At 41.6% G+C, this 22740-nt stretch overlaps 1 protein-coding gene and 1 long non-coding RNA gene across 4 annotated transcripts in view; one reads left to right on the forward strand and one right to left on the reverse strand.

The window, feature by feature from the left end:
* The window catches only part of DPT (dermatopontin), a 28797-nt gene extending 27402 nt beyond the window's left edge, over positions 1–1395 (forward strand). For both annotated transcript variants that reach the window (XR_010412345.1, XM_045877519.3), the window contains one exon: positions 245–1395. Coding sequence is in view for 1 of the 2 variants with exons in the window: in XM_045877519.3 (XP_045733475.1) it covers positions 245–311 (67 nt within the window). In the remaining variant the exon portion in view is untranslated. The remainder of the gene's footprint in view (positions 1–244) is intronic.
* LOC123846266 (uncharacterized) overlaps positions 1–22740 on the reverse strand; it is a 111604-nt gene that overhangs the window by 9696 nt on the left and 79168 nt on the right. The window lies entirely within an intron of this gene.

Genomic DNA, 22740 nt, shown 5'->3' on the forward strand with positions numbered 1-22740 from the left:
ACCTCCACATAGCCAGGAACCTAATCAGTCACCTGCAAGGTGCCACCTGCACTGATCGAGGAGGGGTCTAGAACTCCTGACCTCACAGATGATTGATTACCTGATGGTTTTCCAGAGACTTACTACAGAACAAAGTGAGATCAGGTGCCCCTTGGGTTCCTAAGTTCTCCAGAGGTTGTTCACTGCTTTTCCCTCAGCAGCGATTTTTCTCACTGGCATTGGCTTTCTGACTCTCTCCCCACAGGGATCGCCAGTGGAAGTTCATAATGTGCCGGATGACTGACTATGACTGTGAATTTGCAAATGTTTAGATCTGCCACTCACCAAATCTAGGTGAGGGGAAGGGGGCCAGGAGACCTGAGGATGTCCACAGAGGTCAACATCAGCTGGAGCTCCGATGTGGTTTCTGCTGCTCTTTTCTTCTCCCTGAGGGGGTTAGTGGCTGCAGCACCAGCTTTCTGGGCCTTTCTGACTAGTATCACACTTACAATAAAATCCACAATGAAATCGTGTTCTCACTTTCAACATGTTCCATAGCAACCGTTTTATATGACTGACGATGGCTTTCTTGCACCCCGCATAGACAGTGTGCATGCTCACAGCCAGAAAAAAAGCCTGGTTCCCAGAGCACCTGTCACAGCTTTTGCTACCAAGTGAGCTACAGGCAAGGCTGGGGCTGAGCAGTATCTGTGAAGAGGTTCAGTGTAGTGGAGTGAACGGCAGAAATTGAAGAAAGTGGCAATCAATGAAGGTTCTTTGCAGGTCACTGTGTTTGAATGAAACCAAGGGTCCTCACCAAGCCTTGAAGGGACATGTGCCCACTCTCCCCCACCACATCAGCCATGCTTGTCTGGAAGTCCAAAGTGCAGAGTTCTGTGCTCCAGGAGGGAGGGGACAGGGAGGTAAAATGGAGGGATAAAAGGGTCTGGGCAGAGCTGAAAGCCTTAGCATTGGAAGAGTTTCCTGAGTTGAAGGAAGATTGTGGGCATACCCAGTAATGACAACAATGCAGAACTCAGAGAAACCTATGCAAATCTGGCTCAAGTCAGACAGGAACAAGGAGGAAGACAGAGAGCATGGGACTTGTGTTAGGAACTTAGAGGGAAAGAAAGAGTGGCCAGATTGCTTTGGGAATAGAAAGGGCGGTTTGAGTCACTGGCACCTGGAGATGTGTCCAGGACTCCCAGGAAGGCTAGCATATGCCTGCAGCCATGGGACTTACTGGCAAACTCACCTGAGAAAGGCTGCCCTGAGACTCCACTTCCCTTCTATGCATAGTTTAGGGGTGTTTTTTGCAGAGGTAACACTATCTTTCCTCCTTCTGTGATGTCTCTGTCCCCAGCCCTTTGTACTCTCTTCATCATAAAAGGAATAAAAATGTTAACATTCACTATGCTGCAAATGGTAAGGGTCAATTTTTGCTCTCTACCCCTCCCCTTTCCAATTATTCATCCCATCCATTCGGAAAATGTAGCTTAACATTGTGATTTGTGCCAAGTGCCGTGCAAGGCACCAGGACTACAGCGATGATGAGGACAGAGTATGGTTAGCAGGTCTAATGATTAAAACAGAAAGTGCTAAGTGCTTTCACTAAGGACTGGACAAAGGATAGAACTACATTTTTTGGTGTTGAACCTAACCTGATTTGCCATCAGCATCCTTCAGCCCTCCTCCTGCCAGCATGCCATGTGCATTTTTTTAATTATTATTATGTTCAATTAGCCAGCATATAGTACATCGTTAGTTTTTGATGTAGTGTCCACATGCATTTTTGACACAGGGAGCCCCTGTTCCCTTTATCCACACAGTTTACCTTTTGTTTTCAAATCTGTGCTGCCCCTCCCCCCTCCTCTCTTCCAGTGGACCCAGGAGAGCAGGTAGCCAGGCAAAACCACAGGGGTTATCACCCTTGTCATGCACCCCATCCAGGTGGCCAAGATGGTGAATCCACGCCAGTGCAGGTGCATTTCCCACGGTGATATCCTGGGACCGTGAAGGGGAAGGCAGAGCTAAGATGTCCTCCTTTGCCTCCTTTTTGCCCTATAAGGCAATTTTTCAAAATATGGCTTTCCTTTACTCCCTCCATTTCATCGTTTTCCACCTCCCTGGCAATTTTAATTTACAGCAAGCTTTACTGTGTTATTTTTCACAGAAGGAGACATTAATATTTTAGCAGTTGCAGCACTGGTGCAGGATGGCAGCCAGGAAATGGCCTTAGCTGGGTGTGTGGAGCACAGCTGGAAGGCAGCCATGAGGAAAACAAAGGGCCGGTGAGAGGGTCTACAGGGGAGGGGGGTGCCAGCTGGAGGGCTGCAGCTGGGAGGGGCAGTCCAGGGGACTGCAAGAGAGCAAAGCCAAAAAAAAAAAGACACCCGATAAAGCCATCCAGTAAGTGCCTGCACCAAGTAGAATAAATAGGTTTTTACTAAGAAAAAAACTATTCTTTACATATAGGCCGAGGACGATGATAGTAAAGACATTATCACCTTGGTTCAAATCTGAGTAATTTATACTTTATATCATATGCCAATCAGAAAGAACTAAGTGTCAGTCTGGGGCTAACTATGTTCTCATTGCTTCAATCTTTCTACTCACTTGCTCCATAACCTTGGATAAGCCACCTCCCCATTCTATGAGGACATTTATTCAGGTAACCATTGTGGTTTCTTGCAGTTCTGTGAACTCTATCGCTGGACCCAGATTGTTTAGAAGGACCCTTGCTAAGGCATTTTCTTCCAGATTAGAAACCTGGGATGAGAGTTGAAAAGTGAAGTCCGACCTCTGATTCTGACAGAGGATGGCCTTGTCCGATTAGACAAATCCCCAGGCCACCTTTTCCTCATCTTCCTGGTATGGACAGGAGCCCCTCTCCCAACAACTTCACAAGTGGTGGCCACACAAAGTGGGAAGAAGAGAGACAGGATTCCCACCTCCCAGGGACTATAGTCCTAATAAGGAGAGGTGAGAAAATGGACAATGAAGACACAGGTGTAGGAAAGTTTACTGAGGGAACCAAGTCCTGGTCCCGAGAGACGAAGAGAAAGTAGAGGTAAGTAGAAGAGCATGTGGGATTTTGTTCAGACTGTCCAGGCACAAATCCTGGCTCTATCACTTACCAGCTTAATGGCCTTGGCCCAGTCACCTACATTTCCCAGTTGATTTTCTTACCAGTAGAGATAATCATTGGACCTGCAGCTTGTTGTAAGGATTACATGAGATTTCATAGTGTCTCGCACATAAGGACCCAGTAAATATAGTAAGAGGAATTGAAATATTATTAGTATGTATTAGAAATAATGTTCCTCAGGTGAGTGGACGTTAGTAGAGGTCAACAATAGAAACGGTTTACCAAAGAAGTAGAACTTCCTTTTTGCTCTCATTCATTTCTTCATTTATTTAGCGACTGAATCAATAAATTTTTAAGTGCTTATCATATACCAACCACTGTTCCAGGCACTGTTCCTGCATTCCAGGGGATTATACATTAAGAGAGCCAGACAAGCAAACAGACCATCCAGGTTCAGAAATCAAGGATAAGCAGCATTTCAACAGAGAGTGGACAGGGGTTGGGTTAGAGAGGGGATTGTGGCATTTCAGGCAATGGAAACAATATGATAGAAGGCACAAAAAGAGGGATGGGCTAAGAAAAGAATCCCCAGGAAACCCTGACATCAACTGAGTCTAGAAGGCCCAACACACAGTCATAACGACCTAACGAGGGACTGGTAGCTCACATGAGCACCATAATGGATTCTACTGTTTGGGCATATGAATTGCAATATATTGTCTCTGTCTGGAACTCAGTTTTCAGCTGGGGCTTCCTACAAATCTAGGGAGTGGGAATTCATCAGGTGCTTCCTCCTCACCCCCCATTCCTTCCTCACACACTGTGCCATGGCCTGGGGAAGTCCTTTCTCATGCTGGGTCTTCATCCATACATACTGTCTTTATGATCAACTGTTTTGACCCAGACATGAAACAATATTTTTTTTAGTTCCTTCAGAAGAATGTATTCTTACAAAAGCATTAGTGAATGCACAAACTCAAAAAGGTAAACCTAGACATTCCCTTCTTCTATGGTTTTTTCTTACTTGCATGCAAACCCTTGCTATGCAGGAGTTTTCCTCTCTCTAGCTGGTCTCCATCTAGCCAGCTAGGCTCTCTGCTCACCCTCCCAATCATTCTCCCCCTATTAACAAGGGAAAATGTTGCTTCGAGCAGACCACACCCAAACAGGTGGGCCAACGCAACCAAGGTCATATATAGTCAATAGCATCCACTCTCCTTACAAAACCTCAAATCAATTTCAATTAAACCACTTCTGTTTAGTTCTGTTAAATTAAAGCACTTTGTTAAGAAGTGATAGCTGAACCTGGTTACCATTCTGGGATCCAGAGTCAGTGAGGTAAGTGAAACCTTTGCAAAACTGTGCCTAAGCTTTCGTGGGTGTGTTACCCTTTACTTACTGAACTGCTGAATTTCTTTTTATCAGTTTATTTCTTTTTGTAAAGCAAGGATAAGAAACACGCCTACTTCAAAAGTCATTTTTAATGACTAATAATAATATAGTCGCACATAGCTCAGATTTCATGGAACTTACAACTTTTGAACAGAATGGAATGTCCATTGTCTCCTTAAAACTAAAAACCAACCAAAATTCCTCATGTACTTTAAACCTATTTATTAGAGCCTGAGGTGCCTTGCTAATGCTGGAAATCTACCATTGTGTGACCTCCTTCTTCCCTCCCTGATGCACCCACAAGGAGCCAGTTATCAGTGTGAATGACTGTGTATCTGTATCATTGAAAAACACGGATTAGACATACTCAAATATGCAAAAAAAGTCTGCACTGTGGCATCACTCTTTATTTCTTTGTTCTTTCCTTTTCTGTCTTTCTCAACTTTAAAAAACAATTGCCATGGACTGTGTTCATAATCAAAAAAGAAAAGTTATTTCAATCTTATAGAACAAAAACAGGGGCACCTGGATGGCTCGGTCATTAAGCGTCTGCCTTTGGTTCAGGTCATGATCCCAGGGTCCTAGGATCGAGTGCCGCATCAGGCTCTCTGCTCCGGGGGAAGCTGGCTTCTCCCTCTCCCACTCCCCCTGCTTGTGTTGCCTCTCTCATTGTGTGTCTCTCTTTGTCAAATAAATAAATAAAATTAAAAAAAAAAAAAAGAACAAAAACAGTCACCAACTGTCAAACAGTTGAGCCCTAGGACCTCATTCCAGCCAAAAGGTGAGCATATGGTGACTTCATGAAAAGAGATTATAAAACCAAACCCTTTCATCTAACCAGCTGCCTGGTGGCTTATAATTTAATATGCAGAAGTACCTGCTCTTTCCAATACTGCTCATCATCCCCAGAGACAATGGAACAGATGTTCAGTGTGTCAGATGGCCAATAGGAAACTATAATTTAAAAGTCCTCCACTCACCAAAGTCCTTGGCATACTTCAGGGCCAAGCAGACACTCAGCTTCCTCAGAAAACTTCCTATGCTTTCTAAGACCTGCCCAGGGTTCCTTCTTTGCTTCCTCAGTACTATCTTCCTTCTCTCTCCTGTCTCTCTTGTTCACTGGTAGGTTTCTAATGCCTAGTGAGGTGTTTTACACATAGTGGACCTCCAAGACATATATTTTAAAATTAATCTGGATTTCTGATTGATTTTCAGTTTTTACTGGGAAGACCTCTATCGAAACTCTAAGCAATGGATAATTGAAACTATGTGTAAAAGCACTTTGAAAATTATGAAATTCTATTAGAAGGCATGGAATGATGATGATGGTTTTGATGAGGGTTAATGCCATCTTCCACTCCCTTTCTCCAGCATCATTAGGTGACCATAAATTTTATCCTTTTAAAGAGCTACTCACTAATGACAAGTGAGTTGGAAAACACACCAATCAGTCACAATTGTCACTTACATGTTCAGAAAGTATATGTCTCCATCCTAAGGACCTGAATGTCAGTTTTGTTGTTGTTATGACCTCTAAACTTCACTGAAATCAACATCTGAGCAGTCAGCACCTGACTTGGCATTTGGTGAGCGTGACATAGAGCCTTGCTAACACCCCTAAGGCGACTGGAACACTGAGGGAAAAAGAGGTTCAGGTTGGTTAAATAAGTGCAGCCCTGTATGAATTTAGATGCTGTTTTTAAGCCTAATGACACCATATGAGTCCAGGGGGAGGTAGAGTAGTGATTTTTGTTTGATATACTTCCTGCACAACAAATATTTAATGAATAAATAAAAACAGAGCCCTAAGACAAACCCTAACATAGATTATGACTTCATGAATGTAGACTATATGACCCTTGCTTTTTGTTGTTAGTCCCACTAAGAGTTTACTTGTGGGCTTAGCTGCTATTTAGCTGGACCCAAGCAGTAAGATTGGTTTCTCAGAGTTAGGTGGTTTCCTGTTTATATGGTAGCCTGGCAGCCATTCATGGCCCATGCTGGTGTCCTGCATCTTCCTTGTCTGTGGCTGGTGGATTTCCACTGATCTGGGTGTCTCCGTGGGCCTCTTTTGTTGGCAGACTCAAAGGTAAGCTCATTAGCTATACCCCAAGGAAAGATGTTCTTGGAAATCAAACTCACTCTGAGTCACATCTGCCTGTCCCCTACAGAGACTGTATAATGTCATGCAGATTGGTTCTGCCCACAGGCTTCCAGGAAGAAGGAACTAAAAATCTCTCATAGCATGCAACAGCACAGCTTCAGTTGGAGAAGGACTTCACTCCACAGAAATTCAGAGTGAAGGCAGGCTTTTAGTTCGCTACACATGTAGGTTAGCCCTGATAAAAAGAGAAGGAGAAGAAGGAGAAGAACGAGGAGAAGGAGAAGAAGAAAGAAGAAGAAGAACAAGAACAAGAACAAGAAGAACAAGAAGAAGAAGAAGGAAGAAGAAGAAGAGGAAGAAGAAGAAGAAGAAGAAGAAGAAGAAGAAGAAGAAGAAGAAGAAGAAGAAGAAGAAGAAGAAGAAAGAAGGAGAAGAAGGAGGAGGAAAGAGGTGAACAAGTAGATTATAGGTGCAGAGGAAGCAGATTCAGTTCTTCCCAGAATGGTACCGGTCCTGTTCTAAATTCAAAACCTCACATGTCTGCGCTTTGTATACATCATGTTGACTGTTGCTTCACCAAGGTGTCATTAATCACCTATGTTGTTCCTAGCACAAACTGAAAGAAGCCAGGGGTATAAAGCACACTCCCTTACGCAGGGAGATTTGTGTTCTAGATAGGGAAACAAGAACTAAAATGTGGAAAGGTTCATAAATAAAATAAAGCTGCTTATAATCAAGTGCACAATGAGTGATGCAGGAAATCTTAGGACTATTGCAGAGATAGGAGGATCACCATGGGCTGATGAAACAGAAGACTGTAAGACAGGTACAAGAAGACCAAGTTTCAAGCCAGTAGTGAGTAAACCTATGCAGTGAGGATGTTCACCCAGGTCCTGAGAGGAATCTTGGGGATTGTGAAACCAATTCTTACATCTTACCAATAGGGAGCTGGGACCCACTGAGATACATGATCTACTCAAGGACACCTCATGCATTAGTGGCAGAGCCGGGTCTAGAATTCCAGGCTTTTGGTGATGTTTCTCCCAGGTGGCTGTGCAACGCACTAGTCGGGCAAGGGAGAGGAAGATTTGGGCCTTGCACTCTGTGCTTGAACAGGCTTTCCTGTTTACTGACTGCAGCTAGCTATTCTAGACAAGCTTGTTTCCTGACATTTTATAGATGGCTTCAAAGGTGTCTGAAATAGAAGGTAACTTGCCCAAGCTCACCCATTTGGTGGAAGTGGATTTTGAACCCAAGTCTGGCTATTTTCAAAGCCCAGTTTTCTCTCTCTGTCAACCTGGAGTCAAGGGTTTCCACTGAGAGCAAAGAGAGATAAAGTGTTTACACTTGATATTTTATAGCTCCATAGATGAATGTTGCAAATATGAAGAAATGATTCACATACTCCAATAGTTAACATATGCCCTTGAGGGAAGAAGTTGCAATGGGGAACACTGTTGGAGGTCCAAAAAGCAGACAAGTCTTCTGAAAATCATAATGCTGCTACTCTACTTTTTCATATTATCGTAGGCCTTACCCATCATGATAAAATCAGGAACAGATTTAACATCTCCTGTAGTTAAAATAACACTTGTTGTCTACCTTTGAAAAATGTTTCCTACATAACAAACCCTCAATTCCATAAAATCAATCTAACCCAAGTAAGCATAATTGCTCTGACAACTGACAAATTAATGCCCTTGATTACGTCCCCCAGCCTCCACTACTGTTTTGGCTCTCCACACAGAGTTACAGTCTTATTTCTCTAGCTGTGTGTGCTCTGGGAAGCTTTCTGCCTGGAGAATCTGTAAGCTCAATAAGAACCACTATCCTCCTCAGTTGATTAAACCCCAGGATACCCTGTCTGTTAGCAGAAATGTGTTGTGTGAACCTCAAATCTCCAACCCACCTCATCCCATGAGGCTTTCTTCCAGTGTTATTTTAGAGTGTGCATGTTTCCTGAATCATAAACCAAACTGATCACTGGCATTTGGTAATTACAACCAAATCAACAGACACTTACATTATTTTTCATTAACTGTAATTCCCAGTGAGGAAATATGGACACCTAATCTAAGAAAGGAGAATATCGTGTTCTAGTTTTATTAGACATTATAAAGATCTCACTTGTTGAAAGTGGAAAAGTAAGCAAATTTTCAGAATAGTGGCAATTTTGAGGTCCTTCTGCATGAAACCCATCTCTATGGCCATTAAGGAAGCTGCTTCTTTTTTTTTTTTAAGATTTTATTTATTTATTTGACAGAGAGAGACACAGCAAGAGAGAGAACACAAGCAGGGGGAGTGGGAGAGGGAGAAGCAGGCTTCCTGTGAGGAGGGAGCCCGATGTGGGGCTCGATCCCAGGACCCCGGGACCATGACCCGAGCCGAAGGCAGACACTTAATGACTGAGCCACCCGGGCGCCCCGAGGAAGCTGCTTCTTAGATTATGTGCAGCTTCAGCCCACACTGGCCCTAGAGAATTCAGAGCAGGTCTCCATTTCTTGAGGTAGCCAGGTCTTTGATTTACCTGTGGCTATAGATATATGCACCAGATAATGATGACAAAACAATTATTTTTATCTATACTCTGAGCCAGGCATCTTACTCAGCTCTTAAATGCACCTCATTTGAATACTCATAGTAGACTTATGAGATGGTTGTCATCATCCTAATTTTACAAGTGAAAAAAACTGAGACTCAGGTTGAATTATTTTCTTAAGGCTACACACCCCACACATCAAAGCAGACTCAGGCTTGGCTGAGTCTAAGACATGAATAGTCCAATATAGACATTGCTATGCTGCCTTTCATAGGCAATGCCATAAACGCTAATGGCATCCTATATCTCACTGTTGGAAGCCAGCATGGGCACCAGATCAACTTGACATCAAGCTCATCTGAATCCACCAGACCAGTCAATCCCTCCCAGTACAAAAGGTTCATTATTGTATTCCCATCACCTAGCAGAGTACCTAGTATATTGTTGGAGATTAATACACATTTGTCGAGTGAATGAATGACTTACTTGGTTGGTTATTCATGGATGATGCTCTAAGTGGCAGCCACTTTACTCATCTATTCTCTCCCATACTCTTTATTCATATTCTTTCAATCATACCCCTTCACTGTTGCTCTCATCCTCACATCCCCAAACATTCCTACCATCTAGGCTCCTAGACCTTCTATCCCATGGCTCAAAATCATCCTAATCCTAATCACCCACCTTCCCTCTTTTCACAGACTTATGCCTCACCTCCTGGTTTTATGTGAATCTTGTTTTTGCCCACAGCCCTCTCAGATGGGGACATGCACTCACATATGCTCCGAGTACTCTGACTCATCAGTATAATTTTCACCTCCTAAGCAATTCTTGAACTTGACCTCTTTTATTTATTCTCCAACTGCCACCTTTTTTCAGAACCTTATCCCTGCTTCTCCATATCCTTAGCTATATTCTTTTCTTCAGGAACTCCATCCATCTTTCTGAACATAATGCAATATGTTGCATCCCTACTTAAAATCCTTTTGTAACCCACAACAATATAGTCAGTTAGTCTTGGACAAAGCAGGAAAGAATATTCAATGGGAAAAAGACAGTCTCTTCAACAAATGGTGTTAGGAAAATTGGACAGGAACATACAAAAGAAGGAAACTGGATCACTTTCTTTTACCATACACAAAAATAAATTCAAAATGGATTAAAGATCTAAATGTAGTCAGGAAACTATAAAAATCCTACAAAAGAACACTGGCAGTAACTTCTTTGACTTCGACCATAGCAATATCTTTTTAGGTATGTCTTCTGAGGCAAGGGAAACAAAAGCAAAAATGAACTATTGGACTTCATCAAAATAAAAAGCTTCTACACATTGAAGGAAACAATCAACAAAACTAAAAGGCAACCTATAGAATGAAGACGATATTTGCAAATACATATCTAAGAAAGGGTTAGTATCCAAAATATATAAAGAATTTATACAACTCAACACCCAAAAAACAAATAATCCAATTAAAAAATTGGCTGAAGACATGAATATACATCTTTCCAAAAAAGACATCCAGATGGCCAACAGACATGAAAAGATGCTCAATGTCACTCATCATCAGGAAAATACAAATTAAAACTACAATGAAATATCACCTCACACCTACCAGAATGGCTAAAATCAATAACACAAGAAGCAACAGGTTTTGGCAAGGATGTGGAAAAAGGGGAATATTCTTGCACTGTTGGTGGGAATGCAAACTGGGGCAGCCACTCTAGAACACAGTATGGAGATTCCTCAAAAAGTTAAAAATAGAACTCCCAAAATCCAACAATTGCACTACTAGGTATTTACCCAAAGAATAAAAAAATACTAATTCAAAGGGTTTCATGCACTCCGATGTATATAGCAGCATTATCTACAATACCCAAAATATGGAAACAGCACAAGTGTCCATTGACTGATGAATGGATAAAGAAGAACTGGAATACACTTCCACTGATAGATTATAAAAAAGAAAAGAAAGAAAGAAAGAAAAGGAAAGAAAGATAGATGATAGATGATAGATAGATGATAGATGATGATAGAGAGATAGATGACAGATATAAATGGAATACTACTCAGCCATAGAAAAGAATGAAATCTTACAAGTTGCAAGGACATGGATGGAGTTAGACTATTATGCTAAGTGAGTATTATGCTAAGTGAAATAAGTTAGTCAAAAAAAGATATATACCATATAATTTCACTTATATGTGGAATTTAAGAAACAAAACAAATGAGCAAATGGGAAAAGAGAGAGAGAGAGGCAAACCAACAGACTCTTAACTATAAAGAACAAACTGATGGTTATCAGAGGGGAGGTGAGAGGGGGAATGTGTTAAATAAGTGATGGAGATTAAGGACTGCACTTGTGATGAGCACCGAGTGTTGTATGGAAATGTTGATTCACTATATTGTACACCTGAAACTAACATTACACTGTATGTTAACTAACTGGAATTTAAATAAAAACTGGAAAAAAAATCCTTTCATAATTCCTAAACACATTCCAAGCAAAACATACTTTCCTCTCAATGACATAGTATCCTTCACACTCTGCCCCCCAAGTGCCTATACTCCAGCCATGCAGAATTATTCATATTTGCCTAAAGAGACCATGTTGGTCATATATTATTTCCAGTTCCCAGGTGACTCTGTACCTGAACATTCTTTCCTGGGCTGACTTGCAGTACTCTATTTCCTGATTCCCAAGGTTAGTTAGAAGTCCCTGGCTGGTATTGCCCTAACACCTAATTATACCCACCTCATAGCACACGTCATACTTGTGCATTTTCCTGTTTTGACAGAGACTAAATGTTCTTTGTCCCTTTTACCCAGTGATCAGCATCAGTACGTATTTATTACCTATTAACTATTCAAAGAATGAAAGAAGTGCCTTCCAACACCTGAGAGTCTACAGTTCCATGAAAAATAACTACATGTAGAACTCACCATCTCTTTCCCAAACTACTGCACCAGCTTTTTGCCTAGGCTCCTTCTCTCTATTCTTCCTTGTGTCCTTCAAATCCCATGCACATACGGCCACCAAAATGAGCTGACAGTGATCTTTCCCTCTAATCTTACACTCTTGATGTTCCCCATAGGGCATGGATTTAAGTTCCACTGCCTCATAAAGCATCAATGCCTTCCATGGGAGTGTCCTCTGCTTCTCCTCATCCCATTCCATACTTTCCTTGATCTCTCCCAGGCTGGGTTAGGAAGCTTTCATGGGGGAACCCACCATACTGTGTGCAGAACACTATCACTGTCTCTACCACAATACTTTATGGTAACTACTTAAATGAAGTTCTCATTGCCAGACAGTAAATTCCTTGAGAACAGAAACTGTGTTATATTTATCTCTGGATCCCTGGTAGCTAGCACAGTTGCTGACTGATAGCTGGTGCTCAATAATGGGTATTGAATTAATAGTATCTGAGTTGGCAAGAAAGTGTTGCAAAGAAAAGCAAACTTTTCAACAAAGAACAGGCCTTTCAGCAGTCTTTAAATTTAATGTATCTCAGAATGTTAAGGAACTTATATTTCTCATCAAACTTTTTCAACTGAGGACAATATTTCATAAATACTCTTTGGTGCAAATCAAAAACTGATTATATCATAAAACATAAGTAGAAAATAAAAATGCAGATAATCTTCATAAAATGCAGTGAATTTCATAGAGCAAGAAGTTTTTAATACACATTTTCATAACTAATGATACATAGCATTCACAGCATTGCACTTTTAGATAGCATAACAGCGGCTAATTGCATTCTAACGGAACTCATGTTCTGTCTTACTGTTTGCCAATGCCTAATAACCCCCCATCAACAGTTAATTGGTCAACAAGTAATTATTAAAGACTTCTTTTGAGGACAGCACCACAGTGGTTGCAGTGGGGGAATAATGGAATAGCAGATTTCTGACACTCAAGCAGCTCACAATGTATTTGGGTAGAACAGAGACACCCAAGAGCAATACAAGATAATCTATGGACATTAGAATCCACAGATTCTATCCAAGAGCTGAGCACTGCAGATCTGATGATGCAGGGGCACTGGCTGAGGACTGAATGGAGGAAGTGCAAAGGCTGTAGAGAGCTCAAACAGAAAGAAGGCTCCTACAAGACTGGAGGGTCAACATCTGCTTCGTTTGTTTGTCTCTTCATTAAAACTGAGGTTCCAGTGCCAAGTCATCTCCATCTCTCAGCACTGGCTTAGTCTCAGTCATACATGTTCTGCTCATGATTATTACCATGAGCACTGTAAAAGGAGACTTCAAAATGGAGCAAGCAAGCCTAGCTAGCAAAGTCTCTTTTAAAATAGAGTCATGGAGCACCTGGGTGGGTCAGTCCGTTAAGTGTCTGCCTTTGGCTCAGCTCATGATCTCAGAATCCTGGGATTGAGTCCCGTATCGGGCTCCCTGCTCAGCAGGGAGTCTGCTTCTCCTTCACCCTCGGCCCCTCCCCCCCCACTCTCTCTCTCTCAAATAAGTAAATAAAATCTTAAAAAAAAATAAAATAAAAAAGTAAAATAGGGTTGTGGGTGCCTGGGTGGCTCAGTGGGTTAAGCATCCGACTCTTGATTTTAGCTCAGGTCATAATCTCAGGGTCGTGGGATCAAGCCCTGCATCGGGCTCACATTGGGTGTGGAGTCTGCTTAAGATTCTCTCTCTCTCTCTCTCTGCCCCTCTCCCCCCAACCCCTTCCCCCTGCTCACACACACTCTCTCTCTCAAAAAAAATAAAATAAAGTAAAATAATAAAATAAAATAGGGTGGCAAGGCCATAAGAGAGGAGGAATTTATGCAGATCCTCATCAGGAAAACTATGAACTTTTTGCCAGCTGCAAGCCCTCAGCCTGGCCTTACCTCCCTCCTCATCCTGACATGGGAATCTTTTGTATTCTTCACTTGGAAAGGAGCCAAGGTGATTTGACAAGCTTCAATCCCTCATTGGAATACTAATCCAACCAATCCCAGTTAACCCAGTTTCATAGAGGACCTAAGTGAGAACTGTACTCATGACCTTTTGTCTTACAACTCTGCCCCTTCTTTGTCTTCCCCAGAACACTAGTCAGGCTTCTACCTGATTCTATGTCTCCTGAATTGCAATTCTAATTGCCCAAATAAATGCCTGATAGCTTTAATTTTCAGGGGATTCTTTCTCTGTCAACAACATAAACATAACAAATAACCGTATAGCTCGACTACAGCCTGTTTGATGGGTATTATTGCCCCTATCTTGCAAATAAGCAAGTGGGCACCCGGGGATTGTGACTTGCCCAAGTACATAGCTATGAGACAAGACTAAAACTTGAATTCACATCTTCTGACCCCAAAGTCCAAGCTCTTCCCAGTATGGTGCAAGAGGCAAATGTCAAATGTTGCCAAATAGTATCATTAGTACTTCCAAATTCCTTCCAGCATGAGATTTTATAGATGAAATCTGTTAGGGCAGATTTGGTCATATATGTTGGACTAAGAAGTCTATAATGTATCTTCTCAACCAAAAAGCACACAATTCTCTCTAGACTATTTATAGATACCATCAATGCTGCCATAATTCAGCCATTACAATTGAATTGTTCCATCAAGCAACCAGTCAAGGCAATGAAGAAACAAACAATATATCTGATTTATTTAACCAAGTGATTTAAACACAATGGTTAAACTGCTTAAGAGTGAAACAAAGCCATAGTCTTGGCCAAGATTAATATTTCTTCATTCCTCCAGTGTTATATAATATGCTGGATTCCTGTTTATAGACATCACTATACCTTCATTAAACTGCATTTTGTGTATTAGAGAGTCTAAAATTCATTTTGGCCATCCAGAAATATTCATATTAGTCCCTTCTGGCTTCCTTCATATCCTTATACTCTTCCACAATACCTTATTGTTTATTTTTACTATTAAATTGCTGAATGTATTACTGCTATGATTTGAGCATTACATACTTATTAAATGTTCACAGAGGGGCGCCTGGGTGGCTCAGTTGGTTAAGCGACTGCCTTCGGCTCAGGTCATGATCCTGGAGTCCCAGGATCGAGTCCCGCATCGGGCTCCCTGCTCGGCAGGGAGTCTGCTTCTCCCTCTGACCCTCCTCCCTCTCACGCTCTCTGTCTCTCATTCTCTCTCTCTCAAATAAATAAATAAAATCTTTAAAATAAATAAATAAATAAATAAATAAATAAATAAATGTTCGCAGAATCCTCCACTTTTCTATGACACTCAAGGTATGTCTTATTTTTTTTTTCAAGGTATGTCTTAAGCTATGAATGAGTCTGAATCACTAAAAAGAGAACCTTTTGGAACTTCTACTTTTACTTTTTTTTCCTTGACTGGAAGACAACATCCACTATTTGAGGGAAATTTTCAGCTTTCATCCAACTCCTTTATGGTAGATCTTTGTCCCCACGGTAAATCCCTAAAAAGCCAGGGACTGTGGCTTGCTTCTTCAGAGTGCCAACATTAATGAGAACAGTTCCGAAGTATCACAAGGAGAGAGAGCTCCTAAGGACAGCCCAGGGGCATCAGCCTCTTTGCCTTCAGCAACTCTGTAGGATCTGACAGCTGCATTCTACCTTGCCCTGACTTCCAAGCCTGGGCACCCGGTAGGTGTAACTGCTAAATTCCAGGGCAAACATTCTCTGAAGGACAACATTTTACCTTGAAAGGCAAACAATCTGCCCCTAACCAGGACCACAAGTCTTATGTATATTTAGTTCAGATAAGAAAAGCAGGAAAAGAATTTCTTTACAATGAGAGCTCTTGCTTCAAAGGCAAAGGATGACACCTCCTACAGAGGAAGTTTGGTAGGGAAATATTTCATCAAATTGGGAAGGCAGCAGGGCAACACCTTTGGGAGAGCAAGGGTCATGGAGTCAGGATATCTGGTTCTCATTCTGCCGCTAAAATGTTCAGTCTGCACAACTATGAGCAAGTAACTCAATTCTCATGAGTCAGAGTCCTTCTCTGTCAAATAGAGATAGCTATCATAATTCCTCCCTTCCTTATTGAGTTGTTGTGAGGATCAATTTAGTTATGGTAAAACAGACTATAAATATCATACACTGATTCATTATTAGCATTAATTCCACATTCATACCTGCCTTTTGAGATTGCATGAGTAAGTCCTTTTAGGATTCCCTAAATGCCTTCAGCTTTGAAATAGGAAAGAGTTTGTAAAGTAAGTATTCAATGAGCACCAAGTGTGGGTCCTATACTCTGTCAGGAGCTACAAGGGTTAACAATAAATAAAAAAATATATACAGTAATCCTAACCTTAAGGACTTCATAATCTAGTCATGGAGAAGATATGGCTATAAAAGAAATAATTACTGACAAAAATCAACATGACATAGATTTAAGGCCACTTAGGTGAGACCTAATGGATGGATTCATACATAACAGGGGTGAAGGGTAGACGGTGCTGAGGCAAGGCTTTGTGGAAAAAATGTTCACAAGCTGGGTGAAGATGTGGGCACCTGGAGAAATTAAACTAAGGATAAGCTCATCCCTTAATTGAGCCACTCTTAAACTGAGCTTGGTGTTAAAAGAAACTGAGACATATTAAATTTTTTAAGAGTTTGAGCAAAAACTGATTTGAATTGACCAATATCTGATCTAGCAGATGGAAAGGAGCTCCAAGGAGTTGTACAAAAGGAAAGACTTTTATAGGCACAAGGGAGCATCAACAAGGAAGTGATGCTAGCAAAAAAAAAAAAAAAAAAGCGGGTTGGTTATGACAAGGTTACTTTCCTTCAGGGGATGGCAGGGATCTATCAGGCATATTACCTAACTAATTCTGATCAGGTGACTAGTTTAAAATTCCATTTCTGGGAGAACTGAAACTGTAATCAAGTTAAGTTTTGGCTTGGTAATATGGGGCTTAGCATACACAACTCCATTTTGGACCTGTTGTCTTGTTTTTACTACCAGAGAAGAATGACAAAGTAATAGAAGAGACACAAAATGATGGAATTCAAAATTTAGATCTCAGCACAAGGATTCCTATCTTCTTAGACAAAGGTGGAAATGTTGGCAAATGTATAAGGAAACGTGTTCAGTGAAGTTTACTGCAAGGCAGAATAGAAAATTCTAAGTGTTTTGGTTGACAAGCTTGGCCAAGAGAAGGAGTCCTTGAAGTGGAACCACAGTGAAATACTCATGCATGTAATTCTATCACACAAACTAGGAAAGAATATCTTACTAGAAGATCACATTTCATGTTTTCAAGTATCCATGTCTTTTTAAAAATGATGAACATTTTTGAGTCTGTAACATGTACAAAATAAGCATACTTGCAAAGATAAAGTCTTTACAAAAGTCCCCTAATTTGATACAACTCCTCAATGAGCTAACTTTTTAGATCTCCATTTTACAGATGATAAAATTAATGCATTTGAGCAGTGGATTCACTTGCCCACATGAGTGGCAGAGTTAAGATTCCAATAGGCATGCATTCAATCATTTTTTTTTTCTTTTTTCTTTTCATGAGCTACTTGTTCATTCAAGTGTTGATGGCTTGCAAAACTTTTATGGCAGAAATGGCTAAAATTGGAGATCTATTCTGTAATTTTGTTTTCTCTATGAATTGGAATGTAATCCCATTGTTCTATTTTAGCAACAGAACACTCAAGCACTAAACATGTTAATTGTGGAATGTGGAATGTCCGCTGTAGGATCTTGGTTAGAAAACCACTGCAAACCAAGTCAAAAACTTTGAGAAAGACAAGAACAAGGATCCTTGTCTGGCACCAAGAACACTCCTGGCAGCAAATTCATTGGCTTCCTCTAGCAATTTTGCAATGCTCGGTGTTGGGATCCCAGGCAGCACCAAGAAAACTGCTGTTGGGCTCTTTGAGAGATTCAGTCACCATTAAAGACAGTTGGATAAAATATGGTTTTAACAACCCCAATATTTTTTTTTTAAACATTGCCTTGAGTTCCAGCTGGCAGCTCTGAATAGTTCTGCCTCTGTTTTCACCACCAAACTGAAAATTTTCCAGTGTTGAAGGTAAACCACTGGGCCCTCCAACAGCAGCTCTTCCTCTCCCTGAAATATGTGTGCAGGCTGCATGAGCCTGAGCAGCACATATAATGGAGATGAGGGAGGTCACAGCCTCTGAGCCTTGCTAGACAAAATCTTCTCTTTCCATTTCACCCAGACTCTGTTTCTCATCCCTGGAGGTACTTTTGTGTTCCAGAAATGTGCTCATAGGTCATGGTGCAATTCAGCATGGCTGAAATATTATTCAGGAAATAGATGTGCTTTTCTGTTGTTTGATTGCTTTGTTTTGTTTTTGTAGAAATGTTGAGAGTTTTGCAGAAACTTTTTGATTTTGCTACGGAGCACCTTAAAAATGAACAACATTGAAAAATGGGGAAATTCAGACAGCAGGTCTTTAAGACAATGTCTACTTCTCCCAAGACAAGACCAGTGGAGATATTAAATTTTTAAAATCCTGAAATAGGATTTACTACAATTCCCAGAAGTCCCCATTCAGGCTTTTTGTTTGTTTGTTTGTTTCTGTAGTGTAAGCCTCTCAGTCATAGGCAGCTCTAGGGAAATGGACCTATTAGGCAAAATTTAGCTCCTCACTCAACTGAACTGAAAGATTCTAGGGCTCCAAATGCCTGCTTAGACTGTGCACCTGCAGAAAGGGAGGGGGCAGAGCAATGAAGGGTGAGTCATCACCACAAGTAAAAATAAGCAAAAAATAGAGGAGGAAAAAGATTAGAAGAGACAGTGAATGCATACAACAGTAGCATAAACCAACCACATCTCAAATTCAAATAGCCCACCAGGTGGTCACATACTACACTCCATTCTGACTCTAAGAGTGGAGGGAGAGGATTTGGAAATCATCAGTGATGAAGTAAGGGGATGTTCATTTCTGGAAATTAGTCATGAGGACCACTATTGTAGTCAGGCCCTTGAGAAATAATAAATTCCTTAAAAGATGCAAGGAAGGGAAGAACAAAGATGATTCCTAGGGATCCAGCCAGAACTTCTTACATTCAGTGACACCTCTGAGTGAGAAAGCTGGTGTTTCAGAGACTTCCTGTTCTTTGTTGGCCTCCATTGGAAGATTTCAGAGGCAGCTCTTGCTCAGAAGCACAGGCTCCTTCCTTTGAATATATCCAAATGTACAATGATCAGATTACCCATGGCCCAAGCCCACATCTCCCAGGTTTCAAATTACCAACAATGATAAGCCTCTCTGTCTGGATTGTGCAGATAATCATCTCAATTCTCCATTTCCCTGGTGAAACTCACTGTCACACTTTACTTTTGCCTCAAAAATAAATGGTCAGCCAAAAGTGTGCTGAGAGGGAAGAACAGAGTGGAGAGAGGAGTGTATTCCTTGGGAAAGCCATTGCAGGATCTTGGTGAGCAGAGACAGTCATGGCAAATTTGGAAGAGGGGCCTCACAACCCGTATGTATTATCTACTGGATAAGAGCATTGACACTCTTGGAGTATAGGGACCTCTTTAAAACTTAGGATGGCCAGCCATCCCAGTTTGCCCAGGATTACCCCAGTTTTCGTACTGAAAGTCTCTTATCTCTCCCCAGTATGCAGAAAGTCCCAATGGCCATAAATACAGAAAATTGAGGAAACATGCAAAACCTGTACAGCAGCCCAAAAAATAGGGCTGAAATTACACTGTTGCTGATGTCAAATGACTGCAATGCAGATTACCCACCTTCTAGATGGCTATTGCTGCTTGTTTCCCCATGATTCTGTCTTAGTCTGGGTTTCTGTAACAGAATGCCCAGACCGAGTAGCTTATAAACAACAGAAAGTTCTTTCTCACACGCCTGGAGGCTAGGAGTCCAAAATCAAGGCATTGGCAGATTCTGTGTTTGGTGAGAACCCACTTCCGACTTCACAGATGGTGTCTTTTCTCTGTCCTCACATGGCAGAAGAGGAGAGAGAGCTCCTTTGGGCTTCTTCTATAAAGGCACGAAGCCCATTCAGAAGGACTCCACCCTCATATCTTAACCACCTCCCAATGGCCCCACCTCCTAATACCATTACCTTGAGAGTTAGGTTTCAATAAACGAATTTGAGGGGCACACAAACATTCAGACCCTAGCAACTGCTGATGTTGGCAACCATAATCTGCAGTTCACTATACCGGATCATTCACTGTTGTATTACTCTGAGGGATTTGTGTGCAATTCCAGTGCCTGGTAATCATGAGCCTTAACAGTCCACTTTTTACTTTGCCTCTGGATCAACTATTGTGCTTTTTATCAAAATAAACCTAGTTTAATTTTTTCACATTTTGACTATTGTGATCATGTTTTCTAAGAGTTCAGATAATGAAAATGAGAGTGATTACAAAACCTACTGCAGCATGATGTGGAAATTGCTAGAAAAGAAGGCTAAATGACTGCTATTTTAATGACAGATGGAAGAACAGGTACAATGGGATTGGGGAGCTAAGTAACCAAAACAGAGCACAGTACACAATCTGCAGGAAAGAATTTGGAGTTGTGCATGGCAAAAGGACATTGATGGTGAAAGGCTGACTTGGAGACCAAATCTCATAAGTTCAAGATGAGACAGGCATGCCTTTCTTTCAATGAAGAGCCTTTTTTTTTTTTTTTGGCCCCTAAAGAGACACGAGTGCTCAGTTGACAAAGGAACCAGTGAATTAGCTTAAGCACACCACACAAATGAATAGACATTGTCATATCTTTCTCTTGGTGTCTCTATGAAACTGAGTAGTTACATGTTCTGACTCAATTTACAACCGAAGTGTCTATTGTTGAATAAAAGAGAAAATTTTCATAATAAATGTGCTGGTCCCTTAGAGTTTAGAGTTGATTCTGTCAGTTCTTACCAATGACCATGCTATCCGCAGTTAAGGAAGTGTTGAGTCAAATTGAGGCAACAAAAAGTGTTCTTTCTCACTCTTCAGAACTTTGATGTGAAAAATGAATTTTCCAATCACTCTCTTGAATTCTGTGAAGATTTTAAAGAAACCACAGAAAACATAGAACAAAAGATTCTTGATATCTAAACACAAACTAGACTTAGCAAATCTGCATATTTGGTAGACATTGCAAATGTAAATCTTGATAAATTCCATTCAGTCTATATACTTCTTGCAGAAGAAAATGGGAGATTTAGTTGCTAATGTCCTGCACACTGTGTACACAATACTGCTAAGAGCAGATGTGATTTACTTCTCTGTGAAATTGAGGCTCTCATAATGAAAGTTTCTCCTCTGAGGAATTTTTCACTTTCTTCAAAATGTGCAGAAGCCTTTAATGAGGTATTGTACAGAAATTAAAGGAGATAGCCTCCTCACACATGTGTCTAAAAGGGGGCTATAATTGTTATGAGCCCTCAATAAATATTTCATGGCAGCCCAATATTTTAACACCTTTTGTAGGATCTCCATTCAGCAGATGATGTAGAAGTGGGAGTTTAAAAAACATGTCCAGAAAATTTTTGATACACTTCCTTTTAAGAAGTGGAGGTTCAGAGGAGCAAGATGGTGGTGGAGTGGGAGAACTGGATTTCGACTGGTCCCAGGAATTCAGCTGGATAGGGATCAAACCATTCTGAACACCTATGAACTCAACAGGAGATCAAAGAAAAGAATAGCAGCAACTCTCTGAACAGAAAAGTGACCACCTTCTGGAAGGCAGGACGTGGGAGAAGTGAATCCGAGGTGATATTCGGGAGGATAGATGGTGGGGGAGGGGGCCTCCATCGGCCACTACTGGCAAGTGATAGAGCAGCGGAGCACAAGATCGGAACTTTTAGAAGTCTGCTCCACTGAGGGATGTCGCTCCAGTGGCTAAGCGGGGGGAATAACACTCACGGGACAGTGTGGTCTCAGGACCCTTGGGGTCACAGAAAGACTGGGGGTGCCTGAGTGCGGCAGAGCTCCCAGGTATCGGAGCGAGGAAGCTGGCTGCAGAGACGGAGTCGAGGTATGAGCTCTCAGCTCGGGGTTGCCATAAACCGTGATCCCTGGCACAGTCGGGCCACTGCTCCTCTGGCAGGGACCCAACAAGCGGCAGATCTGGGGAGACTCCCCTTCCTCCCCTGGGAGGAGCGGCATGGGAGCGCACCTCAGGGATCTGCTGGGTTTGGAGACTCCACACAGGGTCGGGTGCCAGAGATAGAAACACGCGGTCACAGGCCGGGTGAGCACGGAGTGTGGCTGGAGACCAGGGAGATGGGAGGGATTGACTGCTTTTCTCTGGGGGCTCACTGAGGAGTGCGGCCCCGAGTTCTCGGCTTCTCCGGGGCAGAGATTGGGAGGCTGCCATTTTCACTCTCATCCTCCAAAGCTCTACGGAAAGCTTGGAACAAAAGCTCCTGAGAGCAAACCCGAGCAGATTGCTTAGCCTGGACCCAGCAAGGGCGGGGCAATTCTGCCTCCAGCAAAGACATTTGGGAACCATGGCAACAGGCCCCTTCCCCAGAAGATCAGCAAGAACAGCCAGCCAAGACCAAGTTTACCAATCAAGGAGAACGGCAGAACTCCAGCGCTAGGGGAATACTGCACATAGAATTCATGGCTTTTTTCCCATGATTTTTAATCTTTCAAAGTTAATTTTTTTTAACTTTCTTTTTCTTTTTTCTTTTTTTTAATTTTTCTTTTTCCCTTTTTCAAAC

This window comes from Mirounga angustirostris, unplaced genomic scaffold (genome assembly GCF_029215605.1).
Source record: "Mirounga angustirostris isolate CCGP_5_RB_7025 unplaced genomic scaffold, mMirAng1.0.hap1 SCAF_6, whole genome shotgun sequence".
Lineage (NCBI taxonomy): Eukaryota > Metazoa > Chordata > Mammalia > Carnivora > Phocidae > Mirounga > Mirounga angustirostris.